This window comes from Crinia signifera, chromosome 1 (genome assembly GCF_055691185.1).
Source record: "Crinia signifera chromosome 1, ASM5569118v1, whole genome shotgun sequence".
Lineage (NCBI taxonomy): Eukaryota > Metazoa > Chordata > Amphibia > Anura > Myobatrachidae > Crinia > Crinia signifera.
This window is the reverse complement of record NC_139217.1, coordinates 88,231,745-88,247,154: the sequence shown is the minus strand read 5'-3', so window position 1 is coordinate 88,247,154 and position 15,410 is coordinate 88,231,745. Positions and strand designations below refer to the sequence as shown.

At 43.9% G+C, this 15,410-nt stretch overlaps 1 protein-coding gene across 1 annotated transcript in view; it reads right to left on the bottom strand.

The window, feature by feature from the left end:
* Window positions 1-4,151: 4,151 nt before the first annotated feature.
* The window catches only part of ASAH1 (N-acylsphingosine amidohydrolase 1), a 33,377-nt gene continuing 22,118 nt past the window's right edge, over window positions 4,152-15,410 (bottom strand). The window contains exons 5-14 of the mRNA XM_083169431.1: window positions 13,747-13,825; window positions 11,879-11,953; window positions 11,745-11,790; window positions 9,481-9,625; window positions 8,646-8,700; window positions 7,431-7,512; window positions 6,066-6,197; window positions 5,865-5,988; window positions 5,432-5,488; window positions 4,152-4,518 (exon numbers count right to left, since the gene is read on the bottom strand). Of these exons, the coding sequence (XP_083025557.1) occupies window positions 4,429-4,518; window positions 5,432-5,488; window positions 5,865-5,988; window positions 6,066-6,197; window positions 7,431-7,512; window positions 8,646-8,700; window positions 9,481-9,625; window positions 11,745-11,790; window positions 11,879-11,953; window positions 13,747-13,825 (885 nt within the window). The 3' untranslated portion in view covers window positions 4,152-4,428. The remainder of the gene's footprint in view (window positions 4,519-5,431; window positions 5,489-5,864; window positions 5,989-6,065; window positions 6,198-7,430; window positions 7,513-8,645; window positions 8,701-9,480; window positions 9,626-11,744; window positions 11,791-11,878; window positions 11,954-13,746; window positions 13,826-15,410) is intronic.

Genomic DNA, 15,410 nt, shown 5'->3' with positions numbered 1-15,410 from the left:
AACAAAGTGATACTAAACCACTCGCCCAGAACTGCTATTTATATAACACTTGATTTTAACTGTTGGAGCCGGTTATTGTATAGCGGATCAACGCTGTCAAGAGCGATCATGTTATGGTCGATCCACCCTTAGTCGAACCTGTCTAGTTAGATGCCTAAAGATAGTAGACTGCGTCTAGATCTACAGTAACGAAAGTTTGATGCAAACGTTAGATCGACGGGAGCTTGTTCGACGGTCACATGGTCAACATGAGTTTTTTCACGTTTTTTGGTGGCTATGTAAACATACTCGCTGCGCTCGACATACTTTGTGCACACTATTATAATCTAACTCCATTTCCATTTGGATAGTACAGTATGAACCAAGTTGACCTGCACCCAAAAAAACGTGAAAATCTCATGTCAACCATGTTCCCAGCAACCTAACGCTTGCACCTAATGTACATTACCGCTGATCTCGATGTGGCCAACTATTTTTAGGTGTCAAACTACACGGATTCGACTAAGTGTGGTCGACTATAACATGGTCAATCTAGACATTGGGTGGTTGGGATACGGTTGGAGCTTAGAGGGCTTGAATATAATTAGATGGCTTCACCACTAACTTCTAAACAGCCAATCACAGCACTGATTGCACATTAGTGCACTCCTAGTCCACCTGTGACCATGGGTTCGAATCAGACCTGATCGCATGCACAGAGGCTAGCAATCAGGTAGTCGCTGCCCTGATAAAGTGAAATCCTGCTTTGTGCGTTCATGTCATAGCCGAGACAATATGTCCTTCGTAAGATGCTCACCATTGAATGATTTTGCCACTAGTAGGCTCAGAGTAGCCAGTCTTGGCGGCTGTGATGAATACAGGCATATCCGGCCGATTGCTGACGTCACACAGCCTCCCCTAAAACTTTTGGGTATGCCTTTGTTTTCCCTGACACTCCCAGCATTTTTTTGGCATGTCTATGAAACGGGCGGTAACCACCCACAGAGGCCTACGTCCTGTCAATCACCTTGCTGATGGGGTGTGAATAGAAAAAGTAGCAGGATTGATGCATTCCATGAATTGCGGCCATGCACGTGCATTGCAACCCATACGCATGTGCAGTTCATCGATAATCGGCCCTGTGTATTCAGGTCTGATTCTGTCCCTATATGCCTACAGGTGAGGACTTCTTACCCTGACATAATTACCTGCGCACAGGGTGGGGGCAACTTTAACGCAATTCCATTATCCAATACCTGTCACGGTAAAGCCCATGTCCACACTGTGTGCTTGGAGTATGCAGCAGGAGATGCCACTTACAGCTGTGGCATTGGCATGCTTGTTAAGGGCAAAAAGCCCAACAAGGTTCCAAGCTGCCCCCAGGTTCTCTGTGAACATGTGCTGCATTGCACTAGTTGTCTGTAATTTTTGCCATCAATGGGGTAGAAAAAGATGATGCTGAAGCAAGGAATATTTTTGGGATGTGTTGGGACACAGAGCTTAGCTCAGCCCCAGGCTCTATTGACCCACAACCATCTCTACTGTAAAGCAAGGGTGACCATCGATGGTCATTCATAGTGACATCTAACTCCCCCACCCACCATGTTTCAGCCCTCTTGCTCCTCATTCACACCCTATGGGCACTTTAAACCTTTGAGTGCCAACATATCTGTGAGAGATGTGCAAAATAGCCACTAAAAATGCCAGCATTGTTCACATTTGTTATATAAATACAAATAAAAATGGTTGTGTAAAAAAAAAAAAGATATTTCCTATATAAAAGGTAAACATTACAGGTCATTATGATGAATAAAATGTTTGCTTGCCACTTTTGACACTTATTTTGACAGATTCACTTGGCACTCAAAGATATGAGAGGAGACAGCCTGTGTGCAGCCTCCCCCATCTGTGCACCATCCTTTCTGCCAGCCGCAGCGCTGCACAGCGCAATAACCTTCAAACCAAGTCTGAGAACCTATGCAGTATACATGTCACTCATCCAGCCTTTTTTCTAAAGTGTCCCAGCAAGTCAGTACTCCTTTGCTTGTAACCCATTACATTTCATTTCCCAGTGTGTGCAGTGCACATACATCACAGTAAACTCCTGATACAGTACATGCATTTCCTGTCTGTGCTCCTCAGCATGGCCACCAATAAATCACTGCACACTGGACGATACACTGTGTATAATGCAAAATCTTTTAACAGTACAGCAATTCCTTTATTCACTTAGGCCAGGGGTTCTCAAACTCTGTCCTCAGGACCCCACACAGTTCACGTTTTACAGGTCACCTGGCAGGTGCACAGGTGCATTCATTACTCATTGACACATTTTAAATCGATCCACAGGTGGAGCAAATTATTTCACTTGCGATTCTGTGAGACCTGCAAAACATGCACCGTGTGGGGTTCCAAGGACTGACTTTGAGAACCTGTGACTTAGGCTTTTCAGTTATTTCCCTAAAATATTGTTCCACACTGCATTGGACATACTGTGCTGGCCAAATACTGGATAGTAAGGCATCACTGCGTTGTAAAAAAAAATAAAAAAATGGTAAAGTTGCATATTCTTGTGAAACCACCTGTTTGTTAGTGATGGGCATGACCATCTTCTGCCCACTTTTACATTTTGCGTACTGTGCAGTTATTACCAGTGTAAGAGAAACATTCTGTAAAATTAGGAGCCAGCTATGGATTGAACACAAAATGATCCTCGAGAATCTCAGCTCTGCAACAATCTAACCATGGCGGCCCCGCGTTACACAAATAAAACTAAACATTATTGAGTTGGTTAAAATATTTTATCACCTGAGAGAATGGAGAATCTCTGTGCTAACTCCTACAGAATTACCATCCGCACAGCTTACAGAAGCCATAATTAGGAAAGGCATGAAAGGGAGGAGGTTATCATTCATGTTTACCAAACACGCTCATACAAAGCACGAACAGCCCATCAATGCCGACTAGCCACAAGCTGTGTAGCAAAAAGCTGGATATTGGCTAGAACCGAAATCAAAGCGACATATTGGGAATGGCTTCAATGGAAGGAATGACACTACCCTATATTTTAAAGTGCTTTAAAAAGGTCATACATAACATGCAGAGAAGCGGCCGCTCAGTAAATCTAGGGCTTCATCTTCTAGGATATCAAGGAACTGGTAACAACCAGAGGCGCCATCACAGAGGACGCGGAGGTGCACACATACCTTTGCGGTGTTTCTCTTCAATAAGCCTCTGGAGTACACGGCTTATTCCAGACACTCTAAATGATTTATTTACTGCTAATAAACCATGACTTGCACTCATTATCTCCCACAGTGATTATTGCACTTGTCTCCTTACTGGTCTATGCTAAATCAGACTCTCCATTGCATAAAATACTTTTACATATACACAAGGCTATTAACCAACAAACATCTTTTATCTCAAAATATCTCCCTAACCGACCGCTCTGCACAAGATCTGCGTCTCTCATCCACACTTATTACTTGGTCCCATTCATGACTGCTGGAGTTTCTCTAGTCTCCAAAGCTTCCAGTGTTCCCTTAAAACTCACTTCTTCAGGCAAGCTTACCAAATTCTGAAACTACCTACATCCTCCTGACCCTTCAACAACATTGCTGTGTTACTACATCACACAGTCCAACAGAACCTAAAAAATTTGGCTGGCCCACTATGCAATAGTAAGCACCTATCCTTGTGAAGCAATGCTTGCGAGGAAGGGTTGTGTTATCTGTCTGCCTGTTATTGCCTAGTTTTGTTCTATCACTTTTGTTTCCAATTGTAAAGCACAACACAATATAAGGTACTATACTAGAAACTGAATACATTTCATATGTATATATCATCAATATATGCTCACTTTCTACCCCATCTGTGTCACCCCTATCAGTCTGCCTCAGCTCTTAGGAATGTAAACTCTCATGAGCAGGGCCCTCTCCTCTCACATCTTTTCCTGGTCTTACAGTATACTATAATCTACTCCATACAATGTCACAGTTATTGCCACCCTGATGCCTATGTCAGTCTTCCTGCACGACTACTGATGCAGCAGTGACCATATAACATGTACCTGTCCCACATCACCTTGTACTGTAAGTCACTGCATTTGTTTATGTACTTTGTGGTGCCATATAAGAGTATGATGATAATAATAATACTGCTACACATGGTTAGAACTAGATCACTCTGTATTTCTCGTACATTAGTATTTTTATACTTGTTTTCTGTATTCCGAATGTTTTACAAAAACATTTATTAAAAAAATAAACTTTTAGTAGGGAGACAATTATTAGAGATCCGCACAAAGCTTTCATTAGTTCATTTTGTGGGGAACAGAATCACAAGAGCAGCCCCAGATAATCAGTATCCATCCAAGCCAAGCAGCACCGCCTGTGGGATTCCATGTACTTCTGCGCAGGGGGCTCTGGTACACATCACACATCCTCCTCACCAAGGCATGCAGGGATTTGGGCAGTCCCGGAGGTAGGTCTCAAACTTGCCATCAGTTACGGACATCATTGTGGTATATGTAGTAAGCTGCAGGGAATGCAACAGAGCTTTAGAAAACATAATTGAATGTTGCCTATTGTGGAGATCTATGCACAGTATGCTAGAGAAAAGCATTAAAGATGTAAAGGCTGAGAGGATAGGAGTCTCTTAAGATGACCGGAACATTATTGCAGTTATTCTTATTGCACATAGAATACACAAGTAATCTGTAAATATCTGTATAAACCATTAGAGATGGAGCAGTCATTGGCTGTGCCAGCTATACATTTCTGGAGGCTACTGTAGCTTGGGAGCATCTCACATGCTCGCATGTCCATTGTGGAGAATGGGGTGCCGAGGTCGGGCTAGATTAGAGCGGCTGCATCTGTAAGTCTGACATAAGAGCGCCTTATAATCACTGAAGTTATTATAAATGATAAGGGGTTGGGTACGGGATCCTGGCGATCAGATGACAGACGCCGGCATCCTGATGGCCTCGATCCCTATAGTTATACGATATGTATGCTAAAACAGCCGGGAGGGTTAGGCTGCGGGAATGAAAGGTTAGGTCTAGGTTGCGAGAGGCAGCCTAAACCTAACCCTCCCTGATCTCCCCTCTCACAGCCTAATCCTCCTTGCAGCCCACCCCTGTCCCTTCCCCCCACAGCCTAGCCTAACCTCCCCCAATCACTGCAGCCCTACCCTAAACTAATCCTGACGCATGCAGGATCTTAGCTGTCGGGATTACAGTACCGGAACCCTGGGCACGGGCATGCCAACTACCTCATATTATAAAATGGTATTAGGAATATTATAATTTACGTTAGATCTGTGATCTGTATAAAATTTCCCCTGATTTAGGAGTTTGTAATTACCTATAAGATGTACATTATCCCATATTATCTTGGAACATTACTATCACCAAATACAAGTGCAAGAACTGTGGAAACGTTTAGATTACCTTATTAAGGACAGGTTTTGTTGAAAGCACATCATAGATTGTTGCAAATGATATATTCTGTAAAGACAATCATATAATGAGATGTTATATTATAGCCAGTATAAATGCTTGTGTGTGTTTAAGCTGTTGTGTGACTATAGGGGCATGTAACATAGTGTAGTTCTTATTGCTGCAGAGTAATGCAATGGTACACCAAGACCATCTGTACATCTCAGCCCATACTGCCACGTATAAGAACATACAACGCAACAGTGTCATAATGGTGAAAACTTGATTGCCTTGGTTAATAAAGAATGTTTGTCTTCACCCACTTCAATGGTATACAAATAGTGATCTGCTCACTGCAGCATGGGGCTATCTGCCATTGATGCTGCCCCCTTGGAACCACCGTTCTCTGGCTAGTATGGGGAGCTTGGAGTTTGCATTAAATTACCTTTTGGCTTATTCTGTTCATGCACTTCATGGCTGGTGCTCTTCTGTTATCAATGGCCAGAGGAGGCTTCCAGTGGTCATAATTGGTCTCTAGGACATACCACTCACCTTTCTGGATGTCAAGCCTTAAATGCAAACAGATTTCAGTATATGCATAGTATACTACACTCTACATGTGGTTCTGTGGTACGCCAATACTCACTCCCAAGTGTCGACACAGGACTTCCTGGCACGTGTGATTACACAGGCCTCTCCAGTCTTATTACCTCCCAGTATGAAGTATGCTGGCGCCAGCATTTCTGTTTTTGATAGAAGGTTTTTAGCTTCTTCATAACTGTGTGACACAAAAAACAGGACACATGCCTAAGAAGCATTTACTGACCTACGGAACGCCATAGACCAGTCTGGTTTGTTGGACCACCCGACTGCTGTGTAACAAGCAAAGGTCCAATCAACCCACCAATACATCACAGTGGGCATCAATGAAAGCATGTGCCGAAAATAAAGCACAGCATGTCGTTATTAGAAACCTTGTGACCATCAGGGCAGAGTACCCCCCTCTTTACCGTATCATACCCTTCCTCATACTCTTTTCTTATTTTACTATTTCATGTGTATTGGATTATGGGATGAGAATGTTGTATGTAACATACAATCTTACTCTCTAAACTGCAAATATCCCTGTTGTATGTTGTTCTGTAAAATTTCAATAAAAGAAGATTGAATATAAAAAAAAGAAAACACACGTGACCGTGAAAGCATACATGATCTGCTATCACACGTAGATGACTGTAGATTATAACTGAATAATAGATTCAATTAAAGAGAATGGTTTATACCATTATAACAGATGTTTACACAAATGAACCAAAGTACCTTAAGATATCTACCAGACAATGTATCAGCATTTTACATATTGAGCAGCTACAGTTGGAGCCCCTCTCAACTATCTTCCTTAGGTCTTGGCTCACCAAGGCTATCCTATTGTTCCCAGCAGCAATACAATACATAGAATAGAGTAGGGGATTAGCAGAGTAATCCAGTTACTCACTTAATCTTATTAAAGGGCTATATGAGGAGGGCTCCATCTGTATATATATAGCAACTTCCAATGTGCTAAATATAAGCACAAAGACACCTGCATATACTGTACTACAGCTTCTTAAACATCCTCATGACAGGAGCATTTCAAAGCGTAGCAGTTAGTACCCTGAACCAATGATAGTTCTAAAGGTGGCCATACACGCGCTCCCGCGGCATCTCATCGCACAGTACAAAAAGTATGTGCTGCACATACTTTTTGTACGTGCTTTTCATCGCATCGCATTCACAAGGCATGCAATGCGATGTGATGGATGCTAGTTAAGCACAGAACACACGCCCGCATCGGGACATGTATAGGCGGCATAAGGGGGACTTCTCTGGTCTAGATTAGAACATTAGAATGGGCCTGTTTAGTAGAAAAACTTGCAGTTATTGATGATATGTTGCATGTTTGCAGGAGCAGATCCATATGTGCCCAGAAGCAAGGAGATATCAGGAGCTATATTATAATTTGGGCACTCACCTGGTTGCATTTTCAAGTACACTTCTTGTGAGAAAACTCATCCAAGCCCCATGTCTTCTCCCGAGGATCCACTCAAGCACCCCTGTAAATATATATGCAAAGAGAATATAAATGCCTGCTTATTGTCCAGTTACAGACTACAGTAAGAAGGAAATCTTAGCTGTACATAGATGGGAGGTAAGAAAAGCACATACTGATACCAAAGGGGTAGAGGGAGATCCAATCTACAGGTAGAAGGGATGCATTACAGACAGTATGAGCAATTACTGCTCATAAGCGCAAGTGCATTATTGTAGAGTTGCGATGAAGCATCAGAATAAGATGAGCTGTAGTAATGTTGGTGAGTAGGCCGCTGGCAGGTATGCAAGAGGAGGACTATGCTTATAGATCAGAGATACTATTAGATATTATTGGTGGCGCTTTCAAAAGAAAAGCCTCTCACAAATGACTGGAGGTACAGATGTGCCTCATACATCATAGCTGCAGTTACCCTACACAGCCCCTCTCGGCATGCCAGGTCCCTGAGACTCTGCTATTATTAGGTGTCTTTCTAGCCATAAATAGGTCTAAAGCTGGCCATACACTTACCCGAGGTAATGCATGCAGCCTTGTGCATGCCATACCTCAGTAACTGCCTGGCTTCCTGACGGCTGGACTGAACATGATACATCGTATGCGACCTCCAGCAGGTGCAGCCGAATCCGATAAATCTTATGTACAGCACTTGTGATCTCCGGATCAGATCTGATGCGCACGGGACCGCGCATCGAATCGGACACAGAGGTTAGGCAGATACGATTTGGGCACTTTTACACCCGATCTGTCTGATCAGGTAAAAAAGGGAAAAAATCACATATTCTTTAGTTGCAGCGCACCAGGAGACTAGAACTCATAAGGACACATCTTTGTGCGACTTAGTTTGTGAATCCGCATAGGAATTGCTACAATGTAGTAGCGGCAGCCTTTTTCCAATACAATGGCTGTTGTGTTCTGTATACAGACTCAGTCACCTGGTGCATCCTGGCCACAAGGCATTGTATCCAAGATGCATTTTTGGCAAATAAACGATGCCCATCGCAAGCAGAGACGGTCAGCTCACGACCGCCAGGCATCTTGCGCTACATAGCATACTGAGGATAGATGTATGAGGACACGGAGTATCTGTATAGGTGGTTAGGCGATAATGGATGATGTTGTGTATATGATAAATCTCACCAATGTACCCGCCATCAAGGCTGAAGCGCTCATTCATGGTCAGAGTCAGGACCCCCTAGAAAGAAAAGCAGACATCTATATATTATTGTATGACACTAGGAATTCCCTCCTTACTCAGCAGTTTATAGGCTTTGACAGTTTGGTTTTTAGGCACACAAACTGAAATACTAAAGATGGTGAATATCCGAAATGTCCATCTATGATAAAGTGAGCACCAAAGGAAACTATAGATTGAAACAAATTATCTTTATACAAGCAGAAATACAATGCCAGGCAAACTTACATGGTAACCATTATTACCTGCTTCAGTAAGTGCTCTGCCTTCCGACAGATCTGATTGGTGGCAAGTAAGAGGGGAGGGTCTTTCCACTGGGTTTGGTATAGTGGGCTGACTGTTGTGATTCCAGCTGTCACTATACCGACATCAGAATCCCATCTGCCGGTACTCGGCATTTAAACTGTTGGGATTCCTATGTCAGAGCACTGACCATTGGAATGATTAATGTCCGACTGTCATCCGGCACCCATCCCCACTGAGTTACAAAATACACTGTACTACAGTTTATATGACGGTGCTCACTCAGTTTTATAGTGGAACCCTTCTTAGTCATTACACATCTAGTACACATGGGTAGTGACAGGTCTTGCGGATAAGCCTACTACAATATACTATAATAATTGTATTTAGAAAAGATTTCCCATCATCATTTTTTGACTATAGCACTTCTGTCCTCCTGTCTAGGAGACTCACAGAGGCGTCTCACATAGATGGGGGTAGGACCATGGCAAAGTACATACAAGTAGAGGGATACAAATATAGAGACCTAAAACTTACAGGTTTCATCCCAGTTAATATCCCAATGTATCCTGCAAAGCTTGTAGACATGAAAACCGTTTTATTATTTTTCTGGAATTTCACATTGACAACCAATGGCCGGAGCAGCTCAGAGACCATCCAAGAATTGTTCTTCACATCCCAACTGCAGGACAAGAAAGGACAAAACAGTGGAACATGAGATATGTGGACACCATGATGGCATGTGGCTCACATGCTCTCATTTCCTGGTGACGTATACATACAGTATGTGAGATTGGTGGTGGTGGTGGTGGGGGGGGGGGGGGTCCCTACCCCTAAATTTACCACCAGGAAATCCAGGGACCATTCATAGTGTGTGTCATTCCAATTATACACTGAGTGGATTCAATAAGGGAATCTCACATGCTTCTATATAGACAGTTACCCAGTTACTCTTTTTACTCAAAGGAAAAAGCAGAAAAGGAGACAGGTTTTCTCTCCATCATGGGGTCATGCAGACATACTGTAGGGCAGTATTCAATGCTCCCGATTCACTGTTTTTTTTTTTGTTTTGGCTGTGAATCTTTTTCACTGAAAATCTGATGCACCCTATTCAGTGTTCACTGTTCACCAAAAGTGAACAGTGAATGCCGGCCAGTTCTCAGTTTCATGCTCGGTGTATGTCAATGGGGTTTTCACTGTGATTAGCCAAGAGTGTATTCAATGCTAGGAATGGGGAACTACTTTCAGCATGATTTTTTATGGTGTCAAAAAAATCAGAAATTGTATTCTGTGAAGAGGCATGCTATTTGCATTAGCACATGAATATATATTTATTATTATTATTATTATTTTTTTTTTACACATTTGCCAGCAGGGGGCAGGGAGCTGCTCATTAGATATTCACTTCACACTGGTCCCGCTCATTACATATGCATGAGTGAGACCAGTGCAGCAGCTTCCTCCACAGTGCCCCTGCCAGCTCTCCCGGGGACAGCTTGTGCTGCCTGTGTCCCCGGGAGCCCCCCCTTCCCCCCCAACACACATTCCGGCACAGGCAGGAAGGCTTCCATCTCCCTGCAGCGGTTAAAAATCGCTGTCAGGGGCAGCGAGACCCTGCTGCTTTGAATAGGGTGACAGGGATAGCTGGCAGCGAATGCTCCTGCCCTCTGGAACCCTGCGAATGTGCAGCGAATCCTAAACAGGATTTGCTGCACATCACTAGAAATGACATAGAATACCTGCAATATACACAGCCCATTGCTCTTGTTCCTATAACTACTTACACCCTGGTGCATTAGAATTCAGTAAAAACTTCTTTTGTTAGGATTTTACCCATTTCCTTGCCTATAAAATCACAAAATTCAGAGAATAGAAACAAATAATCCAGATTATAGAAAAAAAAAAAGTTATTCCTGGTATAGCAAACACACCACATAAATAAACTTGACACCACAAACTGCAAACTACCTCCGGTCATGAAAGAGAACAGCAGAATAAAGCTACAGTAATGTATTCTATTCATTGAGCTCACATATGCTAGATATGATCTACAGGGGTAATATCATATAAGTACTATTGTGCACAGAAGGGCACGGTATGCAGTCATTAGGTCGACAAGCAAAAGGTTGACATGGAAAAAGGGTTGACGTGTAAAATGGGTTATTCAGGATTTTCTTTTAAACCGACATGCTCATGCTTTACCATCCCAGTGGGCATAGAGGGAGAATATAATAGTGTGCCGAGTGCAATGATCCATGCGAGGGGACGCGGTACTCTAATACAGTGTCATTATCCACCTAGGCACCAAGAATCATGGGAAACTCATGCCGCCCTTTTCCACATTGACTGTCGACATAACGATCCACACCCGGGGCACACTGCCGTGAGATCGGCAGCAGATACATGGAATGTATACTGTATGCAGAGGCCAGCAATGGGAAGCACAGAAACTAAACAGATACTTTTTTTTCCTACAACGGTTATATAGAGTTTATGACTTTAAATACAATAATAATCCACAAGGATCATGGGTAAAATGGACGATATAAAGAAGGATTTTGACAATCAGGCCTCTGCTAACTATACATCCTATTACTCAGTGGGTCCTCTCTTCTATTAAGTGTTTATCTGTCGGTAAGGCGGCTGCAGCAGCGAGGAACAAAGCCACGCCGTTCCCAGCTGAACACATTATGTAAAGTGCGATAGAGCCCTTCAGCTGATTAGCCAGCCCCACACGCTTCTGTGTCTGCTGAAGGATTAAATGCCACCAGTTATCCCAAACGAGAAATGTGTTCACTCACCCAAGGAATAATCCAAAATCCAGGTTCCTGGCATGGAGCAATGCCCCTGTAATTATTACAATACATAATGATAAATACATAAATGAATCAAATGTCATTAAACCTAAGCTGTAAAACAACCAAGTAAAGCTTACCGGATGTGTCCTCTGCCACCACAGATGTGCAGACAGTAAATATCTCATAGAAGATGTTGAACAACATTACCTCCCCTGGAATAAAACATAGGAATAGCCATTAGTAACAGTGGGCATGATTCTGGTTGACTCGCTAGGCAGCATAAATTCCCGTCTCCGCCGCTGTGCGATATACCCGTTGCATTGTGAATGGAGGTGAAATCATACGATGTTCACCTACCATCAAATTATGTTTCCCCTGTTCGCAAATATAAGTCAGTCTTGACTGACCTATATTTGCGGCGTCCGGGTCTGAGAACAGGGTGGGCGGCTGACGTCCTGTGTCATCAGCCGCCTGGCTCAGTCAGGCAGCTGTCCACCTGTGTTCGGATGGGGACGCCCAGTGGTTTCCTGGGAGCATCCACCGTTTTTCTGGGAACACCCAGGAAACATAGGGCATCCCCATGCTATTGTCCCCTGCACGTCTCCATTCTGGTCTCCTAGCAGCAAATGGGATGCTGGCGTCTGTATTGTGAATACCGGCATCCAAACCGCTGGGATGCTGAACAAACCCATAACATATGTGGAGGGCCTTCACTTGCAACCTAGGGCTATTGGAGACTGGACGGGTTTGTTTTCAGAGCAACATCACTGGAACCTTCACTTTGATGAGAGGCTTGTGGGTTGGGAGAAGAGAAGGGTTGGGGAACTACACAGGGTAGTCTTCTTTCTGCCCCTTCAATCAACTTAAGTAGAGTGTTATTGATGATTGTAGCCTTGTTGTTCAGGGGAGGAGAAATGGCACGCTCGCACAGCAAGTCTATGGACTTCTTTTTGATATAAGGGTGTGGGGTCTGCTAGGGTTGTCACCACTGAGCCTAGGCTGGCAAGAATGATCACTCTTCCCTAGGATTCAGGATACTCTCTGTCCCCAATTTTTAGGAGCGGTTCTGAGAATTACCCAATGAAGACAACCACCCTTTCAAGTGGACCCTCATATTCATTCTGAGAGAAGGTTTACAGATAAGTGGACACAGATACATTCCTATGTACCCACTTGTACCATTTCATGTTTACCCCTTTTTATCAACCATAAAAAGGACGACATTTAAAAAATAAAACCCCTTAAAACACATTGCAAAGATTTAAAAAATGCACCCATCAGCCAAAAAAATAGTAGGGACAATTCAGTCTCTATAGAAGCCCTGACTAATATCGAATGACCGTACACGTGCGGTACGCTTGCAAGCAAAACCCCGGTGATTTCTGGGAGTGCCGCCTAAGAACACCGGCGGACATGGCCATGGGGAGGAAGGGCCACCATTTCCCACAGTGATTGCAGCGCCCAATGAGTTTAAAGTTACTTGGTGCTGTGAACAGGGGGGAAACCTTTCAATGGTGGGTTATTGCGAATGGTTTTCCACGTGTACATTGCTGCAAACATATTTGAGCCCCTTTTCACTCCCTAAAACTGGATACAACTATAGATTGTCAGATTTGACTGGTTTGAACAAAAACCTGGTAATATCAGAGTTTGGCAGTTTTCGAGCATTTCAAAGCAAATGGTCAACTGTCATTTGCTCTCATCCATTACCATGATTTTATTCCAACCAGCCCAATCTGACAATAAATCTGGCCACTTTAAGATTTGAATTTCAAATAAATCCCTGCTTAGTGGGAAGGAATATACTCCCACAATTTCATGTCTCTAGGTCAATGGGTTTGGGCTGGGCATTGAGGAGTTAGTCAGGACATCTGGGTTTTATATATTAAAATGTGGCACAAGTTTATAATAAAGGGCTCAATCTTAATTTCTGCAGGTATACTTGCAGCCGACATACAACATCTTAATGTAATATATGTGTCTGATAGGGGTGATAGAACTATACCTAGTGGAATTCCAGATGCATCCGCGACACCTTTCATTTCTTCCCCAAATGGTGATGGAAGTTTTCCAATGATGAAAGGCTGCAAAACAGACATGTCAGGTACAGCGGCGTGAGGTATTCTCAGAAGCCGTGCAGGAAAGACTAATAACATGTAGTAGCATAGAAATTATGTCATCAAATAAAAATAATTGGTACTTGTTTCCTAGCACAGCGCCACCGATTTTAATTGTATGAAATCGGGTCGATCGCATCTCATGCAACCAAATCGCATGCGATGCGATTGAGCGACCAACCCAATTTTTACATTGGCCCCAATGTTAAATGCCCCCCAGACCCCATTTTTCATTGTATGCCCCCCCCCATTGTTAACGCCACACCACGATCAACGTCAACCCGAAGCGTGGCTCACGCAGCGAGCCCGCGAGGGGCGGCGGTACGCGTCCTCCGACCTTTTCATACCCCCACTATCCACGTCGGCGTGGAGTTGATTTTATATAGTGTGGTGAGCGCAGCGAGCCACCGAGCCCAAAGCGTGGCGAGGGGACGCACATTACTTCAGACGTATTACGCGTCCACTCACTGCGCTCGCCACACTATATAAAATCAACTCCACGCCGACGTGGATAGTGGGGGTATGAAAAGGTCGGAGGACGCGTACCGCTGCGCTCGCCACGCTTCAGGGTTTACGTTGATCGTGCCATTGCGTTAACAATGGGGGGGCATTTACAATTAAAAATTGGGTCTGGGGGTCATTTAACATTGGGTCCAATGTAAAAATCTGGTCGGTCGCATCGCATGCCATTATTATGGCATGCGATGCGACCGATTTTCAAAGAGCGTTAAAAACGTCTTTAAAGCCTGAAAATCGGGTCGATCGGGTCCTTAAGTTAAGGTATGCGATGGGACCCGACGGGCACCGTGCTAGGAAACAAGTACCAAAGAATTTACTAGAAATTGCAAAAATGATGGACAACAGACTCTGGACAGTGCCTTCAGGTCCTTGGGTGAGATGTACTGTAATAAGGGTGCATTTTTTAGACAAAGTCGCATTCGCATGTGATTTTGTGTGGTTTTTAGTAAGGATTATGTGCGATTTTCGGTACTTGTGTACTAGCACGGCACCCGCGATAATTGTCGCCCGATTTTTGATCGTATCGCCTCGCATGCCATACACCCGATGGCATGCGATGCGATTTTGCCCCATATACGATGTAAAATTGTATAAGCACCCTAATGGGTGCTTACAATGTTAAATGCACCCCCACGCCACCCCCCACTATAAACGTGAACCCGAAGCGCGGCGAGCACAGCGGTACGCGTCCTATGACCTTTTCATACCCCCACTATCCACTTCGGCTTGGAGTTGATTTTATATAGTTTGGTGAGCGCAGCGAGCCACCGAGCCCGAAGCGTGGTGAGGGGACGCGTATACCTGTGAAGTTATGCGCGTCCGCTCGCTTCGGGCTCGGTGGTTCGCTGAGCTCGCCACACTTTATAAAATACCTCCACGCCGACATGGATAGTGGGGGTATGAAAAGGTCGTAGGACGCGTACCGCCGCCGCTCGCCACGCTTCGGGTTCACGTTTATAGTGGGGGGTTTGCGTGGGGGTGCATTTAACATTGTAAGCACCCATTAGGGTGCTTATACAATTTTTAATCGCAT